The sequence below is a fragment of the Petaurus breviceps genome, unplaced genomic scaffold (assembly GCF_028583685.1).
Source record: "Petaurus breviceps papuanus isolate PSGF00001 unplaced genomic scaffold, PetGlider_PUasm1.0 182, whole genome shotgun sequence".
In the NCBI taxonomy this organism is placed as follows: Eukaryota; Metazoa; Chordata; class Mammalia; order Diprotodontia; family Petauridae; genus Petaurus; species Petaurus breviceps.
The window spans coordinates 1733311-1756647 of NW_027185786.1; the positions used below are offsets into that span (position 1 = coordinate 1733311).

Genomic DNA, 23337 nt, shown 5'->3' on the forward strand with positions numbered 1-23337 from the left:
CTGCTTCCAAAAAGTTCTGCCTCTCTCTTGTGTCTCTCCAAATCTACGTCACCAGCTCCTCCCAGTTCAGGACTTTCTTTTCACAGTCAACAAGTCAACAAGTCCATCCCACAGGTGGGATTAACCAGCTCTGGGTTTTAACACAATCAATTTTCACCAGCTCCTCCCAGTTCAGGACTTTCTTTTCACAGTCAACAAGTCCATCCCACAGGTGGGATTAACAAGCTCTGGGTTTTAACACAATCAATTTGAAAACCAAGCCAATACAGGGGGATCTTTATATTCCATTACTATCACAGGTGGTGACTGTGGCTGATGGCCAGCAGCAACTCCAGGAATTCTTGTTTAAAGTTGTCCCCTAGAGGTTCCATCACAATGTTTTTTAACATTGACTGAATCCTCCTCTGTGGGACTGAACTTCAGCGCCCTTTCTAGGCAGGGCTGCTTGCTTATAAAACATCTCTCTTTGACCCTCATATCCCACCCCCAAGTCCAGTGGTTCCACCTCCACGGCCCATGGCCCATCCTTCCCTTCTCCTCCAGCATTGCCCTGGTACAGGCCTTTGCCACTGCCCACCTGAAATAATGGTAGCCTCTTGAACAAAATTTCTTTCCTCTAATCAGCCCTTGACGCCTCTGGCAAAACCCTTTCTCTTATCTAGGAGTCTGGTCATGCTGCTCTTTGGCTCAGGATTTGCTCCGTGACCCCTCCTGCCAGCCACCTGAAGTCCTGACTCTTGTCCAAAGGACACAGGCTGGCCCTGGGCTCTGGCTCCCATACACTCTATACTTCAGCAAAAGTCAAGAAGGGCCTTTCCCCTTCCTCCCCTCCCCCACACACACATGCACAAACTTGGCACGACCTGAATGTTCACACCTCTGGGCCAGAAGGAAGGAAGGAAAGAAAGAAGCATTTATTAAGCCCCTTCTGTATGCTATACTGTGCCAAGTGCTTTTACAAATGGTGTCTCCTTTGATCCTCATGACAACCCTGAGAGGTGGGTGATAATATCGTCCCCCCCTTTACACTTGAGAAACTCAGGCAAATGGAGTTTGGGTGACTTGTCCAGGGCCACACAATTAGTATCTGAGGCCCGATTTCAATTCTGGACTTTCCAATTGTAGGCCCAGCACTCTATGCACCACACTGTCTAGCTGCCTAGAACTGCATATCTGCCCCACTCACTTTAACCATTAAGTCCTACTCAAGCACCCCCTTCTTCCTTAACCCTTCCCTGATTCCACCCTGGTTGGTAACAACCTGGCTTGTCGTCTAGTATTGTTGGTAAGATCTGAGATGAGGAAGCAGAATGCCTCTGGGAATGGTCTGAGAAGCACCTGAGATTTGGCTAGAGCAGTCTTTAAAGGACTGGGAGAAAGGCTCAGTGACATCCCAAGGGCAAAACTCTGCTCAGTCAAGGAGGGACAGGAAGCAGTTAGGAGGAGGAGCCCGCAGAGGGACTGTCCAAAGAGACTGACACAGCTCCTCAGGCCACCACTGCCCTACTGCGATTACTTTTAAAGGCATGTACATTAGATGGCAGCCTTGGCAAGGCATGGCGACTATGAGAGACAGTTAAGTTACCACAGAGTTATTAAAAATTACTGTAGTAAAAACTACTGTTAATAAATTGTGGGAAATAGTCGGAGTTAAGTTTCCATAGAATTTGCTAGACATTACTGAAGTCAGATAAAGGGAGTTAGCAGACAGCAGGTAGACTCAACCAATCAGAAAGCAGACAGCAGCCTTGGGAGACCCTCAGACCAGGATAAGGACTGATCTGGTTTAAACCAATGAGGGGTCAATGACCAAGTATTCCAAAATTACTCCTGTGCTTGCTTAATAAACCTCATGTATATTATCTGACACACCCAGCATAAAATTAGAGTCTCATTAGCAGAACATGGGATGCATGACAAAGGGAGATATGCATATCTAGGAGAAAGATGTAGTAGTTGTATGGGGAAAATTGAAACCCTGAAGAGAACAAATCATTCTGTCCTCTGACCGATTATACTAATGATATAAAGCTTTCCTTTTGTATTCTCCACTCTTCCATCCTAAAGAAGGACAGAGTCCACTTCTGGCCAGAAATGTTAAATTCCTCTGAACTTCTACTCAATAAATTTGTTTTGATATCCATATTTTGGTATCAAATGTGTTTGTGTTTCCAGTAGTGACTTTGGAAACATGGCCTCACCCTAGACACAGAGTGTTAGAGGTGCTGGCAACAGAGACATGATCTTAGCTAGCTCAGCTTAGCAGAGGAAAGGACGGTCAAAGCAGAAAGGGCACTGTCGCTCCCTGTGAATGGGCTGGTGATGATAACCACCAGAGAGAAAGCCACCCTCCGCCATCTGTGCTTTTTGCTTCTGGTTTTTCTGCCAAGGGAAAGACCCTTTGGAATAGAAAAGACAGAACCCAGAGAACTAATGAACAGTTCGTAATATCTAAGACGAATGAGGAAACAGTAGAAAGCCCGGATGACAGCCTTCCTGGGGCACCAAGTGAACTGGTGCTGGGACTGAGCCAGCATCAGACCTGTGACAGTGACTTCACTGCAGCAGTGAGGGACGGTGGGGGTGAGCATAGCACGTCGTCACTTCTTGGTGTTGGTTAGTTGTGCTCAGCTGACTCTACCTTCTCTCTCCTTTTTGATTCATTAAAGGAGTAGTTTGCTGGCTACAGAGGGATGTATTCAGAAATTAAGGTGATATCATGTGATAAAAAGCAAAGGGTAACAAAAAAATTTTAGGGTATCTAAGAAAAATAAGGTTAGGTTTTTTTTTTTTAAGTTATAGGTAATGGGAGAGCTACCAGGGCTACCAGTCAGCTTGAAAGGGATGAAAATGTTTTTGTTGTAAGGAGCACAGGGAGAGAGGGGAGAATGGAGTCTAAACTATGGGCCCATGAGCTTGACTTCAATCCTTGGCAAAATTCTGGAACATAGTACTTAAAGGGTAGTTATTGCACACCTAGGAAATGAAGCAGTGGGGGCAGCCAGGTGGCGCAGTGAGTAAGAGTGCCGGCCCCAGAGTTGGGAGACCTGGGATCAGTTCTGGCCTCAGATACTTGGCCCCCACACAAAAATGACTGGCCATGTAACCTTGAGCAAGTTACTTAACCCCAATTGCTTAAAAAAAAAAAAATGAAGCAGCGATTAGCAAGAGCTCAGATGGCTTCATCAGAACCACCAAATCTCTTTCCTCTCAATAATAAAATGGGGTGAGGAGGCAGGGAGGAAGGAGAATACTTTGAAAACAGATTGTTGTATGCATTGTTAGGAGAGTTGGAGTTCATCCAGAAATGCCTGCAATGCAAAACAAAAGGAATCAATAAAATAAAATCAATATTAAAAAAAAAACATACAAGTCATGCCTGAGTAAACCTGCCTGCTTCTGTGATACCATCGAAGTTGCTTAAAATATGTGGGGTCTTTGTCCCCCTAGGGCGTGAGCTCTGATGAGATCCTGGCTATACTTTCTGGCTTTCCTGAGGCAGAAAAGTTTGCCACATTCTGGATCTGCAAAGCCAAGCTGCTGGCGAACAAAGACAGCTCGGAGGTGATCTCACTCTATGAAGCCGCTGTTCGCTGTGGGGCTGAGGTGAGTGCTCTCTCTTCAGGCACCTTGCCTTGTGACCAGCAAAATTCATCTGAACACATTCTCAAAACCAGCCTTCTTTCTGCTGGCTAAAAAAAGTGTGCGCCTTTCCTGTAGCCCATTCACAGAAGGATGGCCGCCTTGAAGGACTGTTGTAAGGTCCCAGTGAGATGATCTTTATAAAGCACTTAGCCTGGTGCCTTGCACATAATAGGTGATTAATAAATGCTTGTTCCCTGGGTGCTTGGGTTGCTGAAAGTGAGTGAGTGTAACTAGAACTGATACCAGGGAAGTTGGCTTCCCCTTTCTGCTCTCCTGTGTGACCTTGGGCTGGAAGTTGCCTCTCAAATAAAAGGGTTCATCTGAGGTAAGACAGAAACCAATTTCTGAGGTGTTTTAGCGACTTTACATGTCTCACAGAATGGCATAAAGTTTGTTAAACATGTTTATGCCACAGTACAGCATTTGTGTAGAGTGAGACTCCTGATGTGATTTGGTTTTTGGGTGTTTTTTTATTTGTTTTACTTTCTGCAAGGCAATCACCCAGGGGCAAACAGCTAGTAAGTGTCAAGTGTCTGAGGCTGGATTTGAACTCAAGTCCTCCTGACTCCCAGGCCACTGCACTCTCTGGCTGCCCCTGTGATTTGTCCAAGTGTGTACTGACTTTACAGAGGGATAGTCAAGACTCACAATTTTGTTGAAAAAGTGGGTTTTTTGGGGTTTTTTTTAATATTATTCACATGAGCAAAATGGAATCTGTTCCTGAGGAAGTGAGGATATGCCCCACACAACAAGAGTGCCCCAAGAACTCATGGCCTCTTAGCCAGAAGGGGCCTCAGAGGCCATTTATTCCAACCTTTCATTTTACAGATAAGGAAACTGAAGCAAAAAGAGGTTATGTGACTTGCTCAGAGTCACATATTAATGCCCCTCTTAATGAATAGTCTTTACTGTTGTGTCTGAAAAAAAATCCCATCACCTGGGGATGAAATTATCCAAGCCTGTCTAGGCTGCCCCTTGGCCAGTAAATGCCCTGCACATAGCTAAGCCTGTGCCAAAATCTTTCCCTTTGGGCAGCTGTCCAGAGCTGGTGTACAGGACTGGCTTAGGTCACCCATGGTCACCCACCCCAAGCCTCAGAGGACTTGAGGGCAGGATATAAACACATTGAAAACCATAATTAAAGGAGCAATTAAGAGCTGTAGCATGAAATGACCCCATTAGGAAAAACAACTGGAATTTTGGAATCTTAAAAGGAAATGTTTATGTAGATATAGAAAAGACTGTTGACTACTTGTAAAGAGCCATGTAAGATGGTTGACAAATCTCCCTTGTGCATGTATCTAGTCCTAAGGACTAACATTGATGCTTAGAGATCAAAGTTTTATGTCAAAGTTGGGAAAGTTGTGTCTGCAGTTCTGAGAGGGGAGGAGGGTGTGGAGGTGGGGCCCTTGGGCCCATTGAATAGTTAACGTGCCCGCTCCGTCCGTGCCCATTGGGTATCTGGGCACAGTTCTACCATTCTGAATGACTATTGAGATTTGGTACAATGGAAGGCAGGATAGATTTGGAGTCTGAGGCCCTGGGTCCAAAGCTCAGCTATGCACTTTCCCAGAAAGGACACAGGTATGTGACAAGTCAGGTAACTCCTGGGGGCCCATGTCCTCATCTGCAGAATGAGAGGCTAGTTGGAGTCAGAGGATCTGGGTACCTGTGTTAGGTACCTCTGAAGCTTGGGCAGGCTTTCTTCTACTCTGCAGCACGTGAGGTTCTCAGTCCCATGACTTTGTAGTCACACCTTGACCTTCCAGCTCCCCAGCAAGATGGCTGCAGGGAAGGGGCGGCCAGGTGGCTCAGTGAGTAAGAGCACTGGCCCCAGAGTCGGATCTAATCTGGGCTCAGATACTTAGCACCACACCCAGAAATAACTGGCCGTGTAACCTTGAGCAAGTTACTTAACCCCAATTGCTTTAAAAAAAAAAAAAAAGATGGCTGCAGGGGCACCTGCCCACTCGGAGGCCTTGAGCCTCTGGTCCCTGGCAGCCTGCCCTCTTCACTTCTATGACATATTTTTTCAGAGTCAGGACTGATTAGATGCCCAGAGAGGGGGCAGGGAGGAAGCAGGGCTCCTGGGGAAACATTACTCCAGTTTGAGAATGCAAGACTAGGGGAAAATGAAGCAATTTACAGAAAGGCCCTTTGAAAGTCCACTTTTCCAGATCACATCTCTCTCCCTAAAAGTGAGAACTACCTGGGGGCCCCCCTTTGTTCCTTCATTACTCCCATGTGGCAGGGACATTGGATTGTTTTAAAGTTGCAGCTTATTGCTTTTTAGTTACAGCTTGACAAGAATAAAAGTGAAATATATGTACGTATGTATATATATGTATGTACCGCGTACATATGTGTGCATGTACTGTGTACATATATGTGTGTATGTATGTATGTGTGTGCATATACATGCACATACATCTATTTATTTGATGCCAAGGACATTTGATTTCCACAACTCTGGCTTTGAAAGGTCTCCGTGTCTCCATTCCACTCGAATCCCATCTGACGTGGTGTGTGTGTGCTTCCTTCCCCACAGCCAATACAAGAATTACGGGATGTCATCCTCAGTATTCTGAAAAGCGCCAAGAGGATGACAGAAGGTAATGACACGTGATCTTTCTGTCCCCCTTCCTGTGAGGAGCCAGCGAGGCCTTGTGGCTTGTGGCCATGGACATTTTTTTCATGGACCCCAGGTTAAGAACTCCTCATTTAGAGATTAAGAGAAACTGAGTTGGGGCAGCTAGGTGGCGCAGTGAATAGAGCACCAGCCCTGGAGTCAAGAGGACCAGAGTTCAAATCCGGCCTCAGACACTTAACACAAAACAAGCCGTGTGACCTTGGGCAAGTCACTTAACCCCAATTGCCTTGCCTTCCCCCCTCCAAAAGAAAAAAAATCAAACAAGAAACTGAGTGTCAGAGGACAGGTTAGACAAGGCAGTGGTTTCCCATATGGATTTAGACCACATTTACCTAGGGAGTCACCACCACGAATTCATTCCCTATCCGGTATATCTACTCCACATGTACCTGCATGTTTTCACTGCCTCAAACTATTCTTGAACTCGGCCTTTCTTCTCGGCCTTGTGCACCTAGGAATTACCAGTGAAACCACTTCTGTGTCTGTGAAGGAGATGGCAAAGGAAGAGACGTCTCAAGGCTTGGATTTTCTCCCTCCAAGAGAGAAAATCCAAAGAGGAGCCACTCCCCAGACAGCCAAGAAGTGTGCAGACGATCACTTACTGTCCCGCATCAAGCTGCAGATCACCCCCTTGCCGCGGTAAGGATGCCCCCAAGCGCATGCCTCATTCCTGGGCCTGCCCTGTGCTGCTGCCCCCCGACGCCATGATCATGCTGGCTGATCTCTGGTGTTGGCCAAAGGGCTCGATCCTGGCCTTGCGGCTCCTTCTCTGAAGAAGGCCAGGCCATAAGAGCCACGGGGACTGTGTGACTTGACTAACCAGCTCCTGGTTAACATAGGGGGAACATTTGTGATAGTTTTTATAGTTATATGATGTGATTAGTATAGTCAATCAGCAAACCCTCATGGGAGGGCAGACCCTGGGGGACTGGCTCGTCCTAGGCATTATGGAGGACACACACCAATAGGGAAGACTATTTGGAGAAGGAAGACTCCACATACGTCAAAAGCTAACTTGACAGTTGAAAGAATGACTCCCATGATCATTGGTAGAGACCTAAGGACCAGAGGAGTCCTGAAGAGGGAGAGCTTCTGGCTGGGGTGCACAGGGAAGCTGGTGAAAGGCAGGCTGGAGCTGGGAGAAGGTGTTCTAACAGCCCCATCTGGCCACAAGCTAACAATTCTAATCAAGTCGAATTTACAAGTAAGTCCTGTCTCAAAAACATATTTATCCATTGGTTGTTAGGAACACAACACATTTTCCATATAAACAACCTTACAAATGATGTTGAGACTGTGCTAGGCCAGGCCCCAAAAGCCTCTTTGATCTGTCATGTATCTGAGGCATAATTCCATATTAACACAACTCAGAACTTAACCACTCTGTATAATATGTTCCTTTGAGAAAATGCATTCATAGTGACAGCAGGGAAGGCCAGAAACACCCTCCCCCTGCCAAGCCCCAAGCCACTGGGGATGGGGTGAGAGGTGTGAGGACCCCAGTCTCCAGGATGGAAAGAAAGAGGTGAGAAGCAGGAGTGGAGCAAGCCAGGCAGGGGACTGGACAATCTGAGGAGAGGACTGGGAAGAGGCTGAAGCTCTGGGATGGGCCTTTCCTTCCTTTCCTTTTCCCTCCTTTTCTCCCAGCCATTGCCATTGAGTCTGGCCTCACAGAAGGGGTGCCTCAGGTGTCCCAGAGCAGGGTAGAATTGATCTCATCCTCTCCTCCTCTTCCTCTTTGCCCCCATTCTGAGCTGCTTCCAGCTGGCCCTGAGGTAAAGTGAGGAAGAGGCTGGGGAATCAAGTCATAGAGGTCAGGTCTTGGGCTTCTGCATTCAGGGCGCAGGAGAAGGAAGAGGGCAATGCATGGGGGTCCCACAGCTGGAAGGGTCAAGAGCCAAAGCAGCCCTTCATATACAGGGCAAGAGCCTGAATGTTAGTCTATGGCCACATGTTCTGACAATGTCTTTTTGGGGAGAAAGGTCAAGAGTGCCACTAGTTTCTAAAATATCAGTGCAGGGCAGCCCCTTTCCTGTCGATCTTGGCTATTCCTGCTTATGATCTATGAAGAGAAAATCCAAATGACAAATGAACCAGTAGTGTCCTGTTCCCACTGTCTGAGACAAGCAGCTGGGCCTTTCACCATCTCTCAGGAGTGGCATTTGCTCATTATTGTTAATTCTCATTAACTCAGCAGCAGAGGTGAGAGGGCAAAGCACAGCCCAGAAGCCCCCAGTTGTCAGAAAAGGTTCTCAGAACTCACCAGGAGGACCTGGGTAGGGCCCCCTGGGAGATGTGGGAAGCTAGCTAGCTTGAGACTTAAGCTGTGCCATGAACAGGTCAGGGGTTTCCAATCCCTACAGCAAGGGCCATCCATCCCCCCAGCCCCAGACTCGAGAACAAGGGGCTCCTTCCCTCCCCTACAGGACCCCTGGAATGCCTGAGAAACAAGCTGTGAAGCTCATCACTCCAGTGCGACGCTCCATGCGGATCGAGCACGCGGGGCCAAGCTACCCCGACATGCTTCGGGAGCATGGCGTGGTGGTGGCCTCCCTCGACCAGCTGCCAAGGGGGCCACAGGCTGACTGCTTCATCTACTGTAAGAACGAGGCACTGCCGGAGGAAACAGAGCTCCAGATCTTCGGGGCCTCCTAGCTCCCGGCTCCCAGAGAGGGGCCCTGGGGGGAGCCTGCCCTGGCTCCAGCCATGCGGCCCCGGCTCCGGCCGTGTGGCCCCGGCTCCAGCCGTGAGGCCCCGGCTCCGGCCGTGAGGCCCCGGCTCCGGCCATGCGGCCCCAGCTCCAGCCATGAGGCCCCAGCTGGACGATGGGCACAGCCACCGGGTTCCACAAGCGTAGGGCAGCCTGTGCATGTCCCATAGCTCAGGCTTGGGCTTATTAATGTTTTTTGAGACAGTGTTGGGAAATATCTGACCTTTGAATCAGTATTTATTTTGTCTTGGTTATTGTTGATGTCAGTGCCCACTGACAGAGTGCTTTCCGCTTGACCTGCACTTTAAATTCATTGTGTCATTTAATCCTCACAATAGCTCCACAGAACTCAAAAATGATTGGACCCATTTTACAGATGAGAAAAGAGACTGGCAGTAAATGGTTTCCCCCAAATAATATAATGAGGGGTGAAGCGCAGGATCTGAACCCAGATCCTCCTGCTTCGGTTCCATTGTGCCTTCTTGCATGCCATGACTACAGTGTTTTCTATGATCCCCAACTGCTGGCAGAGGCAGAAGTCCACGTTCTCTTGACAGTGCTATATGGCCAGGAATCTCGGACTGTAGCAAGCACCTACTGTATGCCAAGCACCATTCCGATGCCAGGGATACAAAGGCAAAAACCAAACAGGCCGGGTCCTCCAGGACCTGACCCTCTGCCACGACTATCTTGGGAAAACCACAATTGCCAATAATGCAAAGGGCAGTGGGACAATAGCTGGCACAGCACGTGCCCAAGAGGTGGCAAAAAGACAAACTTCATCAAGAACACATGTGGCCAGGAGAAAAGGCCCTGAGAAGGAGGAAAGCAGGTGCCCAGGGCTCCGCTGGGCTCCAGGATGTCAGAAGAACGAGAGGACGGCCTCTGGACCACAAGGCAAGAGGGCCTGGAGGGACGGCGCCCTGTAGTGAGGAGAGCCTTGCCTCTGGCGGAAGCACAGCTTCCTCACCTCGTGTGGGGGGTGTGGGAATGGGCATTGGAGAGGCCTAGAAATCGAGAAACTATTGGTATGGTGTAGACCTTAGCAATTGTGTCTTTAGTACAAAAGGCCTGGAACTGGGAGCTAGAGATGAGGGTTGTAGACCCTCAGAGTTTGTAGAGACACATCTGGAACTGGGAACTTAGATGAGGGTTCTAGATGCATGCCCCTGAGTTTGTAGAGATGCATCTAGAACTGGGAGCTTAGACAAGGGTTCTAGACCACCATCACACCCAGAGTTTGTAGAGATGGAACTGGGAGCTGGAGGCACAAGTTCTAGACCCCCCACCTCCAGTTTGTAGAGACGCATCTAGAATTGGGAACTGGAAGCGAGGGTTCTAGACCAGCAGAGTTTGTAAAGAGACACATCTCGAGTTGTCTGTGGAGTGAGCGGCGCTGGCCCTCCACAGTCTCTCAGGTCTCTACTGTACTTGCATAGATCATTTTGTTGAGCTCCTTCCTTTTACAAATAATATGTCTGCAATGGCTGGGATCATTGATTTTGAGCTGGAAGAGATCTTGGCATTCCAATCTAACAAGGAAACTGAGGCAAAGCCACGTGAGTAGCCGCAGTCACACAGAGAGCCAGGATCTGAACTTGCTCCCTTTGACACTTCCTGTCGTGCCTCAGAGGCAACCAGCCCATCGGTGCCTTCCTCGCAAGTGTCAGAATCTCAGAGTTGAAAGGGGTCCGTCCCAGCCCTGCAGAATCAATGACGAGGGCCCTCCAGCATCAACTTGAAACTGTGGAGAAGAGGAGCCTGTGCTGTGGCAGGGATGCCGTCTCTTCTGGCTTGGGACTGAACCTCAATCTTGACCTTTCTGTCCTTTGAGTGCTGCCCTCTGGAGCCACTGAGCTCTCACTAACACTGCCCATGTGGGAGCTCTTCAAATACTGGAAGACGATTAGGGTATTTCCACCAAGCTTCCCCTTCAGCTAAAGTTGGTGTTTGCATAGTTCCTTTGACCAATCCTCATATGGCATGTTCTCCCTTCCTCCCATCAGCCCTATTGACCTCTTATTCATGTTGATCTATGCTCAAAGTCTATCCAAAACGAGGCGCCCAGATTCTAACCCAGGAACGGTCAGGGGGCAGGGCTCCACACAGCGGGAGGGCGCTGCCTTTTGGGCCGACGTGTCAGACTGTTGACTCCTGAGCTTGTAGACCGTGTCTTCATAGCAACTGGTAATGCTCTCAGTTTGTGTGAGGAGCTCTTTATGCTTATCCTTCCTCACTCCTCTTCCTTGAATTCTATCTATTGTTGTAGCTTATTGGGGTCTCCTGCTCCAGCCTTCGTCATGGCATCTGAATATTTGAGATGCCTCACTTCTCTGCCTTTATCCAAATTAAAGATAGGTAAAATGTTGCCTAGCGCAGCACTAACATAACTAGAGACCTTCTCCAACATGTAGGTAAGCCCATTACTGACTGTCCTTTGGGTCCAGTCATTCAGGCAGAATTCAGTCTGCCCACCTGGACTCTACTCGAGCCCACATTTCTTGGTCTTGTCCACCTGCTAGGAGGAGAGGCCTTGTCAAGGACTTGAGGAAAATCTGAGTTAATTACATGGAAACTAGCGTTTTCTCTGTTTCTTCTTCACATGGGACCACATTTGCCCTCTTTAGCTTGGCAGCATCTCTCCCATTTTCCTGGATCTTTCAAAGGTTATCAAATCAACTTAACCATCACATCTGCCAACTTTTCCAGTGCTCAGGACTTCATTTTGTCCCAGTTGCTTAAACTCATTAAAGAGAGCTAGATATACCTTATCTTCTCACTTGTCTTGAGCTTCAACTGCCTGCTAATTTTGTCTCCCCTTCCATGACCACACTTCTCATAAGTTAAACAGAAGCAAGAGATGAGTTGGCTGGTTCCGCCTTTTTTCATGTTGCCATCCCATTCGCCTACAGCATTTCTCCACATCTCTGATCCCCTCTTTCGCCTCCAATGTACCTCCAGCCCACATTTGTAACCTTTGGCACTCACCACTGGCCTCACTCATTTTTACCTTCACCTTTGCTCACACTTTTCCTGTAGGCATCTGCTACTCTGTGGGATTCATCCACAGTTACTTGCTCTTGCTTCCAACTTCCATGCGGAGTCTCTCTAGGCAGCTCTCCATTGCCATTCTCACCCAGTTTTGCTCTCTGCTTATATCTTCAGAATGTCATTCTTGAGAGCCTTTAGATCTCTCTTGACTGAATTTTCCTAGAGATGACTAGGTTGTTGAAGCCCTCCTGTCCTTTAGTTGAACCCTTTCAAATCTGCTCTGCCAAAATGCATGGTTCATTCTAGAGTATGCCTGGCTTTCCTCTTAGCAGGTGAATGACTGAAAGACTAACATCTCACATCCCAGCATGATTATGAATGTTTGCCTCTTGGGCTGTCCACCCTCTTTGGGGGAGCTCACCTCTTCCTCATCTGTTATTATGTCTTAAGGGGGTAGGTACAACTTTATTTTGGCAATGGAGAAACACAGCTCAAAGCAGTCCACAATCACAGTAGTGAATCTAGTGGTGAGACACCCCCCCTGCTTCCATGCCCCGTGTTTCTCTTTTCAGGGTTGGCAGAAGTTATCAAGAGAATTTTTTTAAATAGGATATTTATGTAGTTTATATAAATGTCTCCAATATAAGAATAGGTCCACTGACCACATGCCTATTACTCCGTATCCAAAGGCCAGGTCTCATCTGACAAAGCCAAGCGCAGTGTGGTTGGGCCCAAATTCTCACTTTGCAAAGCTTGAAATTAATTTGCCAACCATTTGGGGGGTTTTGCTCCAGTCCTTCTGGGCCCTAGAGCCTAAGAGAACCTTTACTAGAGAGGAAAGATCCTATTCCAAACAATTAGTTGGCTGTTAAGTGAGCTATGAGTTTCCATCAAATGGTAATAGAACTAACTGCAAGCTAGCTTAATGTTCGTGCACTATCAAATACGTACACATATTTTTTTGCAACACTTTTGCTTCCTTGTTATATTTCTGCACCTTATAAAAAGGCCTCACTGTGTGAGGAGGCCCATCCTATAGATTTCTTTGTGTATTATTTGTGGTGCCCCACCCAGGATAGCTACAGACTGGCTGGTGCCCAAAGTGCTTCTGGGCTAATTTTTATAGCCAGGTATGAAAAGAAGGCTTTGAAGAACAGCTCCCTCGGGGCCCAGAGCAGTCTTGGTGCTGCCACTGTCCACAGCCAGGGGTTGGCATGTGATTATGCAGGCCCAGGAAACATACATCCCAGGGGGAACTAACTTGACACTTGGCCAGCCAGCCATGGAGCACATAACCTTCTGAGTATCACTGAATAAAAGTGAAGCAAGGACATGTAGGAGAGTCTGTGTCAGGTGATGTCTGTGCCACGGGGGATGTGGTGGTTCCCTCTGCAGACTTGGAAGCAGCAAGAGACATACTTCTCTTTGCTTTGTGCTTACCCTGGTCATCCAGGGGTGGTATGTCCCCCTACCCCACCCCACTAGAGCTAACCCCTGTCTATGGGGGTGGACAAGGCATGCCATTGAACACAGGCTATTACTGCGTCCTTCAGGGCAACTCTTAATAACCAGCATTTATATATAACAATCTCTGGTTGGTGAGAAGCACTTTACAAACATTATATTCTGCTCTGGGATAAAGTAAAAGGAGAATCATGTAAATATAATGTATAGAGGGAAATGTGGCAAATGTATGTAGGTGTTTTGCTGAACTATACTTCTTATAAGGGAGGGTTCTATTGGGGATGAGGGAGAAATCACTGGGATAAAATGTTTTGTATTTTAAGGAGCATCAATAAAATATTTTCCCAAAATGTAGTTGTTGGATTTATTGTTTACCACTAAAATAATTGTGTAGGTATATTTTCTTAGAAGAGAAAAAAAAATCTGTTAAAACCCTTTAAACATTTGAAACATCCCTATTCCCGTTCAAAAATGTCTTACCAATCCTACTTGAGCAGTAATTTCATGGCAGGTTGGATTAAGGATCAGAGTTAAAGCTGGGAGGGCCTCAAGACCTTCCAGAGGCACCCAAACATGTTTAGCCTGCTGTCCCCTTTTCAAAAAAAGTTACTCAGTGCCCTTGGAAATCTATTTTCTTTAACCCTTTTATGGTTGTTTGTTGGTGGGGTTTTTTTTTAATTTGCATCATTTAAAATATATAATTTTTTTTAAATGACACATCTTAAATTTAATAATTAATTGTAAATTGGTAGGGGGTTTTCCTGCACTGAAATTTTGATGTCGCAATATTGTGTCATGTAACCATATAGTACTGAATTATAAACAAGTCATTACACACACATATTCCTGCTGATGCATGCTGAACTTCCCAACGTTGCCTGACATGCTCACTGGCCAACACTTGCTTTCTAAGACCTGTCAGCGGACTTTACCACTGATAGGTTATAACTTGCATTTTGTGTGTTTATTTGGAAAATAATGTAATTACTATAATTTTAATTCTGTTACATAACAGATGAAATATGTATGAATAGTTTATAAAATTTTATTTCCTTATGCTTCCATTACCCCCTTATCTTTTATTCAACACCCTCCTCCAATTGCACCCAAGGATACCACCACCCCCTCCCCATCATTCCAGCACTCCCCAGGGGATGACATCACCCACTTTGGGAACCTTGGTTCTAGACCAAGGTTCTAGACCCACTCTATCCCCTACCCCCATTTTACAGATGAGGAAACAGGCTCAGATGTTGAGCGACTTGCCCATAACGCCATGATAGAAATATCAGAGATGAAATAAAGGCAGAGTCTTCAATCAAAACTGCTCAGCAGGTGTTGCCAAATCTCCATTCCTGAAAACACTGGCGCCTCTAGAATTGTCCTGTTTACTAGATCAAATCTAGAGAGCCACATCCAGGGTCCTGGAGTATTTCATGACCACCTTGCTTAGCCCATGATCTCTCCAGAGCGTCAGATGCTCCTTTCTGCCTCCAAGTCCTGGCCCTCTTCAGATTATTCTAGGGCGTTAGTCAGGACTCTGGGAATGCTAACAGTTCTGGCTTTCCCTTTGGGGATTCCCAGAAACTCTCCGAGGTAAACAAGACAAGTGAGGTTATTTTCATTTTAGAGATGAGAAAATGGGGTCCAAGACCATGATGTCAGAGAAGGCCAAAGCCAGGTCTCTCCTCCCCAGGCCGGCTTCCACTGCCTGAGAGCACCTGGCTAGGTCACTTACACTGGCACCTTGTGATCATGGAATTCATTCCTTTGTTCACCAGGCATTTGACTATGAGCTGAGCACTGTGCTAGGGGTTAGGGAGACAAGTACAAATGGCGGAAACGTATACAGTGACTTTTTCAAGAAATAAGGAACAGCAAGATGCTGCCCCCCACACACACCTAGCACTTCCGCTTCATCTCCATTTCCTGGCATGGCATCCTTTAGGTCCCAACTACAGGCCTATCTTTTCCCAATCACCCATAACACAAATGCCCTATCAACTAGCTCCCATTGATCTTGTTTGTAGATACTGTCATTCTTCAACTTTTGTGGTGTAACATTCCTAGAAAATAGAGCAATAAAATGAAAAATGTGAATGTTTTGACACTGTACTTATGGGAAATAGGGATTTAGATTCCTAAGACCCCCAAAAACTGTACCCCAGAGATTGCTTAAAATATACTTTTCTGCATTTAATTCTTTATAATAAAACATTAATGCTGGTAATATGCATTTTTCCTAACAGTAACTCATAAAATTCAGTACACAAAATAAAATTGGTAACATGCAAAACATTTTTCTTGCTAGTAATTCCCTAGAATTTTGTGAGCTTTTGTGCTAATATCTCAATAATGAAAAACCATTGATTTTAGACAATATTCTGTTTTCGTAACACATGAAATCTATAGTAACATAAATACTTTTCTCTTTTTGGTGGATCTAACAAGATTCGTTAAAAGCCAATAGCTGCTGCACACATGCTGGCAGGAAGTTTCTCTAACATCTTTATTTTCTCAGTCATATCACTGACTTTGCACACTTGGGCTTAGAGCCCAAAGGTCTTGCACTAAACTTTGGGTGCATAATTACAGCACAAAACTTGAGTTTTAAAAGCAAATAATAAAAATATGCAACAAATGAACAGGGAGCTCTTCACAAGGAAAGAACTCACCAGACCAGTGAAGCTCCGAGAATACCAGCACGTAGCCACAATGCGTGTTCATTGCCAACACAAAAGTGGAAATGAGGTCACCAGTAAAATCACTGGAGGGCTTGAAGTCCTGAAAGTTAAACATGGAAACGTTGAGGGTTGGCTGTCATTGTTTGCATGTTGTCTCCCCACTAGACTGTGAGCTCCTTGTGAAAAGGAATTGGCTTTTGACTTGGAAAGCATCAGTGGCTCAGATCATACAGGACTCTGCTCAGTGGTGGAGATGGATTATTAGTCTGCATTAGGGAGGGAAAAGGGGTGGCCTCAGAGCTGGTGGGAATGGGAGGAGAGCGAGATCCTCAGATAGTTCTGGTGTCTAACTTCTAGAGAGAGAAAAGTCTCTCTGGATTGCTGAAGTGAGAAAAATACTGGGAAGAAACCCTCCTTTCTGCATAAAGAAATAGCATTAGAAGTTTATCTTGAACCTAAAATTACTTCACCTAGACTAAGATTATTTAAGGGAGAAGATAAACATAATTCTAGTCCAGTAGAGTGGCCAAGATTTTGACCCCAACCTCCTGCTTCCCCTCCTGGCAAGAATCAAAGTATCCCTTGTAGAAACTAGAGGGAATAGATGTTAAAGATGTCTATGCTTTCCTCCCTGCAAGCCACATCAAGACAGCCATGAGAAGTAGATAGATGGATACATACATGCATGCATGCTTACATACATTCACACACACAGACAAGGTGGATACATGGATGAATAGATTTATTAAGATAGATTAGATAGATGGATAGATATGTACACACACTATATATGCATATATACACTTTCATATGCAGATATACACACATATATACACATATGTATGTGTCTATATTACAGTGCTATGCTGGAGCCAGTTCATCCTGGCTCCCAAGAGCTGGTTGTTAAATCTTCAGGAATTTTGTAAGCCAGTTGTTAAGCACAGCCAGCAGAGTAGTTCAATCAGCTCCTTGTTGCTTTAAAAGAATCAATGTCAACCACAACCTAGTGTATTTTCAAAACATTGTCTACTTTTAAATTATCATGACTCCAGTAATGAATATTTGATGGCAAATATAATTGCATTTTGTCCTGATGGTGCTAATACAGTGCTGAGAAGACAGTCCAGCTATGAAATTGTTCGAAAATTTTCCTAAAATCATCATTCAGTGCTGCTTAAACCACCAGTTGCAATTATCACTTAATCCCATGTCTGAAGTAGAACAAGTTAATTATTTGGAAATATTTCAGGATAAAATTTATTATATTTCTCACCACTCTAATAAAAATCAAACTAAGCTAGACACAGAAGCTAAAGAGCTTGAAATTGTTAAAATTGGCCAGGGACGAGAGCATGTAGTTTATGAGCTGCTGCTGCTGTATGGAATACACATCCTATATTTTATATGGATCTTTCTCCTTCTGGTTTAGCAAAGAGATTAGCTAACATTAATTTCTTTCTTTTTTGCTTTTTGGAAGGGGGAGAGCAGGGCAATTGGGGTTAAGTGACTTGCCTAAGGTCACATGGCTACTGTTATGTGTCTGAGGTGAGATTTGAATTCAGGTCCTCCTGACTCCAGGGCCAGTGCTCTATTCACTGTGCCACCTAGACACCCACTAACATTAATTTCTTGTAAGACCTTGCATTTTTACCTTGCATTGTAAGACATTAAATTTTCATGACTTTGAGTGACATTACAGCCAAGATCAGCTAACATTCAGAAAGTACAAAAACTATAAGAGCTTTGGAAAATGTTGAGATTGGTACTAAAAAGCATGAATCTCAAGTTGAAGGAAGGAAATAAGCATTTATTTAGTGTCTACTGTGTGCCAAGCACTTTATAAATATCTTATTTAATCCTCAAAATGACCATGGGAGATAGGTGCTATTATTATCCTCATTTTACAGCCAAGGAAACTGAAGCAGTCAGAACTTAAGTGACTTGCCCAGGGTCCCACAGGGACTCCAGTCTTCCTGACTCCGGGCCCAGCATTCTATCCACTGTGCCACCTAGCTATCCCAACTTGAGGATCTGATTAAGTCAGATAAGTTTAAAGACATTCTATTTAATAAATTTAATACTTTTCATAGGGATATGGCACTAGAAATATAATTCAACACATTAACTTACATCTTTTATTAGACAGAAACAACCATGAAAGTATTTTTAATTATTTTGATTTACTAGAACCATAAACAGCCTTATGAAAAACTTAAGTTCACCATGGCTAGCTGGCCAAAAAAAAAAGTGTCATTTAAGTGAAATTTTAAAATATGAAATTAATGAACAATTTTCAGGATTATGTAGATAATAATATAGAAATCAAACAATGTTCCAGTCCTTGACATTATGCAAAAAACTAAAAAGATAATTAACACTGTTGGAGTCTGTGGTGCTGAAGAAGAAAAAGGTTTCAGTTGAATGAATATAATTTGTGAAAGAATGTGACATAGCTTAATAGCATATCACATATCAGGTTTAATGACCTGGTATATTAATTAATATATACATTTATTGGGAAAAGTTAGCGGATTGGGATGCAAATCCATTTGTGAAATCGTGGTTGCAACCATAGGCTGGCTATGGATACAACAGTTTGCCAAAAATCAAGGAAAGCCTTCTTTCTGTAAGAAGAAAATAACTATATGGAATTTACAATAAAAGAGTACTGTATAGCTTTTGTTTGTAAATTGTGCAACCCATCTTCTATATCAGTAAAATTTATAATAAAATTATGTATGTATATATGTATCATTTTTTTCAGATCTGTTGTTAAATATTTAGCAGCATACCACTGTGTGTGTGTGTGTATGTGTATCCATGTAGGATAATGGATTACAGACCTGACCTTAGAACCAGGAAGACACCCACTAGATCCATGACCTCATGCAAGTCACTTAACCTCTCCATTCTTTTAGGGCTAGACAACTCTTTAAAACTAAGTTGCAAAGATGGTGTCAACCTGCATTGATAGAGGAAGTTTCCTTATCTGAGAGTTGCCTGCACCAGTGAAGTCACAGGCTCACTCCCTATTTCCTATGTTTTATATTTATTTTGCATGCATTGTTTTCCCCTCCCTTCTCCAATGGATTGAGAGCAGATTTCCTTGTTTCCCCAGCATCTATCACATAGTACATGGTACATAGTAGGTGCTTTTAAAATTCTTATTGGATGAAAGGATGGATGGATGGGTTGATGAAGAAATGGTTGGATGAATGCATGGATGGATGGATAAATGGGTAGATGGACTGATGGTTGGGTGGATGGACAGACCACTGAACAAGTGGGTGGATAAATTGATGAACAAATGGATAGATGCATAGATGGGTGGGTAAAAATGCAGAGAAAAGGAGAACCAGGTACATTTTTAGCAATGTCAGCAGTTCAGTATAAATGCATGGCTTTCCAACTGGACAGCTTCAAGTCAACTTGTTCACTTTGTGTAAACTTAAGTGGTTTTCCAGGATCCATGGCCATGACAATCTTTTGTTTCCAGGTGTTCGATACGAGTTCTGTGGTTCAAAACATCTCCACTATGACCTGTGTAGATTGTAGGGGCCATGTGTCGCCTGTCCGGACCCTGGAGAGGTGAAGTGTACGTATAGAGGGGCACTGATCAGTGAGTGGGGAGCCTTTAGGGTTGAAATGCACAAGCTAGGATGCTGTGTGTGTCTTGATCAGCCCCCATCAAGGCTTGAGGGAAATCTGTGTTTGCCTCAACTGGCCCTCATTGAGGTGATCAGGGAATACTGTAGGAGTTGGTGTTCAGCAGCCCTTGTGAAAAGGTTAGAATAAAGTCTGCATTGTTTAATCAGTTAGCCCTGTTGAAGCTGTCTTTCCTTTATAAAAACAGATCCAAGAGCTTGGGCTGGCAGACCATCCTGGCTGTGCCAGGGTCCTTGCTAATACACTCGGGCATATAATTTCTGGGGTGTGTGAGGTAGCCTCTTTATTTGATAATGGTTCCTCATAGAAAGTCGGCTCGGGCCTCCATGGCACTTGGATTTGGAGCTCTCCAATGCACTTATTTGTTATGGGTTATTTCCTAGCCAGACTCTGCTTCATCAGGTAGTTTTGTTTGTTTTTAATTTCCTTTTATTCTGTGACTTCCTCCCTCTACCAATATGGTAGCTGTTCTTCAATTTATATGCTTGAAAAGTTGCCTGGGCCAAGGAGTAAAATGGTCCCAGCCCATGTACGTGAAAGCAGACAAAAATTCACATCTACTTGAACCTAAGGGAGGCCCAGAGGCCTCTCTCTGTAGACTATTTCTATACATCTACGGGTTCTAGAGCTGGAAAGGACCTTTTTTATTTTATTTTTTTACAAATAAGGGAATTGAGGCTCAAAGACCAAACTTCACTCACCTAAAGTCATATAGACAGCAAATATCTGTCAGGGTTTCAATCTCAGAGGTGGCAAGTTATCCAAGCCTTCCCTGAATAAGAATTCCCTTTGAAAAATATCCCTCCCTAGCATTCTTGAAGGCTCAGTTCAAATGCCACTTCTTACAAGAAGACTTCCCAGATTCTCCTAGCTCAGGGGTGGGGAACTGCAGCCTCAAGGCCACCTGTGGCCTTCTAGGTCCTCGGGTGTGACCTTTTGACTGAGTTCAAGTTTTACAGAACAAATCCTTGTATGAAGGGAGTTTGTGAAGTTTGGATTCAATCACTTGAGAACCTAGAGTTACATCCCCATCCCCATGAAGCTACTTTGCATTTTTTAAACAACTTAACCATGTCTGTGCCCACTCCCCTCAGTATGGAAGTTCCTTGAGAGCAGGATAGGTTTAGCCTTTGTATCCATCCCCAGCTCCTGCCATAGGACTTGGCAAATAGTAGGGAAACAGAAGTATAGCACATGGTCTTGACATTTGTGTTAGATACTGAGCTCTGCTGCTGCTACTCATGTGACCTTAAGAAGTCACTCTCTTGGGGCCTCAGTTTCCCCATCTGTAAAATGAGAAGGTTGGGCTAGAGGGTCCCTAAAATAAGGCCCCTTCCACCTCCAAATCTATGACCTTGGATGGATAGTTGCCATTGCTGTGGAGCTCCCTGCCTCCCTAGGCTGCCCCTTCCCACTTTGGGATAACTCTGTTGTTGGAAAATGTTTTCCATTCCCTGATCTGCATCCCTGTAATTTCCACCTACAAGGCCCAAGTTCTTTCTGTTGGGGTCAAACAAAGCAGGCAAACAAGTCCCTCTTCCATAAAGACAGCCTTTCAAAGGCTGGAAGACAGCAAGGATAGCCTTGAACTCCATGGTCCAGCCCTCTCATCAGGCTGTTTCCACGAGGACTGGGCCCTCGAACTGGTCCATGTCAGGACCAGTAAGACCATGAACTCCCCCAGGGCTCAGTCCTTATGTAAGACTAATGCAAAATCTCTTTGTATTACCCCCACCCTCACCCCACTAAGCCAACTACATAAATGTGATGAAATGTCTGAAGTTTCTGTGGAGTCAATACTTCCTGGGGTGGGTGCTCCCAGCCCACCTTATGATAAAGGCTTCCTTTTTGCTTTTTCTGAAGGTTCTCTTCCTCTCTCATCCCCTTCCCTCCCCCCTCTTTCGATCTCCCCCTTCCTCCAGTACCCACCCCCTCTACACAAAGCTTTTTTTAGGGATCATAAATGTGTAGATTGGCTGTGTGACCCTGGGCAAGGCATTTAATCTCTCAAGGCCCTAAGCAGCTCTCTAAGATGCTAAGTCAATAATATGTGGATTGGTGCATTGGGAATAAGGGGTTTCCTCACCTGGGAGTTACCTCTGTTGTTGTTTGGTCGTTATCAGTCATATCCAATTCTTGGTGACTCCATTTGGGGTTTCTTGGCAAAGATACTGGAGTGGTTTGTCATTTCCTTCTTCAGTTCATTTTAACAGATGAGGAAACGGAGGCAAACATGGTGAAGTGACTTACCCAAGGTCACATAGCAAATCTGAGGCCAGATTTGAACTCAGGAAGATGAGTCTTTTTGACTTCAGGCCCAGCACTCAATGCACTATGGTGCCATAGCTGCCCACTCTGCCACCTAGATGCCCTTGGTCAATAACCATAACATTTACATAGCACTTTAAGGTTTGCCAAGATCATCTGGAGAGTAGGTGCTATTACTAACCCCTTTTTTACAGTTGAAGAAACTGAGGCAGACACAGGTTAAGTGACTTGCCCAGGATCACACAGATACTAAGGATCTGAGGCTAGATTTGAACTTTGGTCTTTCTGTCTCTAGGCCCACTGCACCCAAGTTACTGGAATGGGCCTCAGTTTCTTCAGCTATAAAGTAAAGGGGTTAGGAGTGTCTAGATGATAACAGTAGACAGAGCACTAGCCCTGGAGTCAAGAGGACCTGAGTTCAAATACAGCCTCAGACACTTGACACTTACTAGCTTTGTGACCCTGGGCAAGTCACTTAACCCCAAATACCTCAAAAATAATAATAAAATAAAGAGGTTTTTGAAAGATTTTTTAAAAAGAAATTTGTTCTGATTTTTCTTTCACAATGTGACTAAAGTGGAAATGTTTAACATGATTGTACACGTATAACCCATATCAGATTGCTTGATCTCTTGGAGAGGGGGAAGGGGAGGAAAAAAAGAAAAATTTGGAATTCAAAATCTTACAGAAAAGAATATTGAAGACTATCTTGACATGTAATTGGAAAAAATACTATTAGATGTTTTAAAAAATAGTAAATATTTTTAAATGAAAAGGACTTATTTATACAAAATATTTATAGCAGCTCTTTTTGTGGTGGCAAAAAAAAAATTAGAAATTGCCTGTCAGTTGGGGAATGGCTGAACAAGTTGTGGTATACAATTGTGAGGGAATTTATAGTGCTATTAGAAAAGACGAACAGGATGCTTTCAGAAAAACCTGGAAAGACTTCCATGAACTGATGCCGAGTGAAGAAAGCAGAACCAGGAGAACATTGTACACAACAACATTGTAACATAATCAACTGTGAATGACTTGGCTATTCTCAGCAATACAGTGATCCAAGAAGATTCCAAAGGGTTCGTGATGAAGAGGCTAGCCACCTCCAGAGAAAGAACTGGCAGAATCCAAGTGCAATTGAAGCATACTATTTCTTACACTTTTTTATTTTTCTTGGGTTTGTCTGTGTCTTCTTTCAGAACATGACTGTTACGGAAATGTTTTACATGACTATACATGTATCACTTTATCAGATTGCT

The 23337-nt window shown here is 44.6% G+C and overlaps 1 protein-coding gene and 2 pseudogenes across 1 annotated transcript in view; all 3 read left to right on the forward strand.

Annotated features, from left to right (window-relative positions):
* Nucleotides 1–13810, forward strand: part of CKAP2L (cytoskeleton associated protein 2 like) — a 36477-nt gene extending 22667 nt beyond the window's left edge. The window contains exons 6-9 of the mRNA XM_069087525.1: nucleotides 3451–3606; nucleotides 6194–6257; nucleotides 6751–6934; nucleotides 8722–13810. Coding sequence (XP_068943626.1) covers nucleotides 3451–3606; nucleotides 6194–6257; nucleotides 6751–6934; nucleotides 8722–8950 — 633 coding nt within the window. The 3' untranslated portion in view covers nucleotides 8951–13810. The remainder of the gene's footprint in view (nucleotides 1–3450; nucleotides 3607–6193; nucleotides 6258–6750; nucleotides 6935–8721) is intronic.
* On the forward strand, nucleotides 9002–17727 carry LOC138160756 (E3 SUMO-protein ligase KIAA1586-like; annotated as a pseudogene).
* Nucleotides 17728–17881: 154 nt separating this feature from the next.
* On the forward strand, nucleotides 17882–18774 carry LOC138160757 (E3 SUMO-protein ligase KIAA1586-like; annotated as a pseudogene).
* Nucleotides 18775–23337: the final 4563 nt, after the last annotated feature.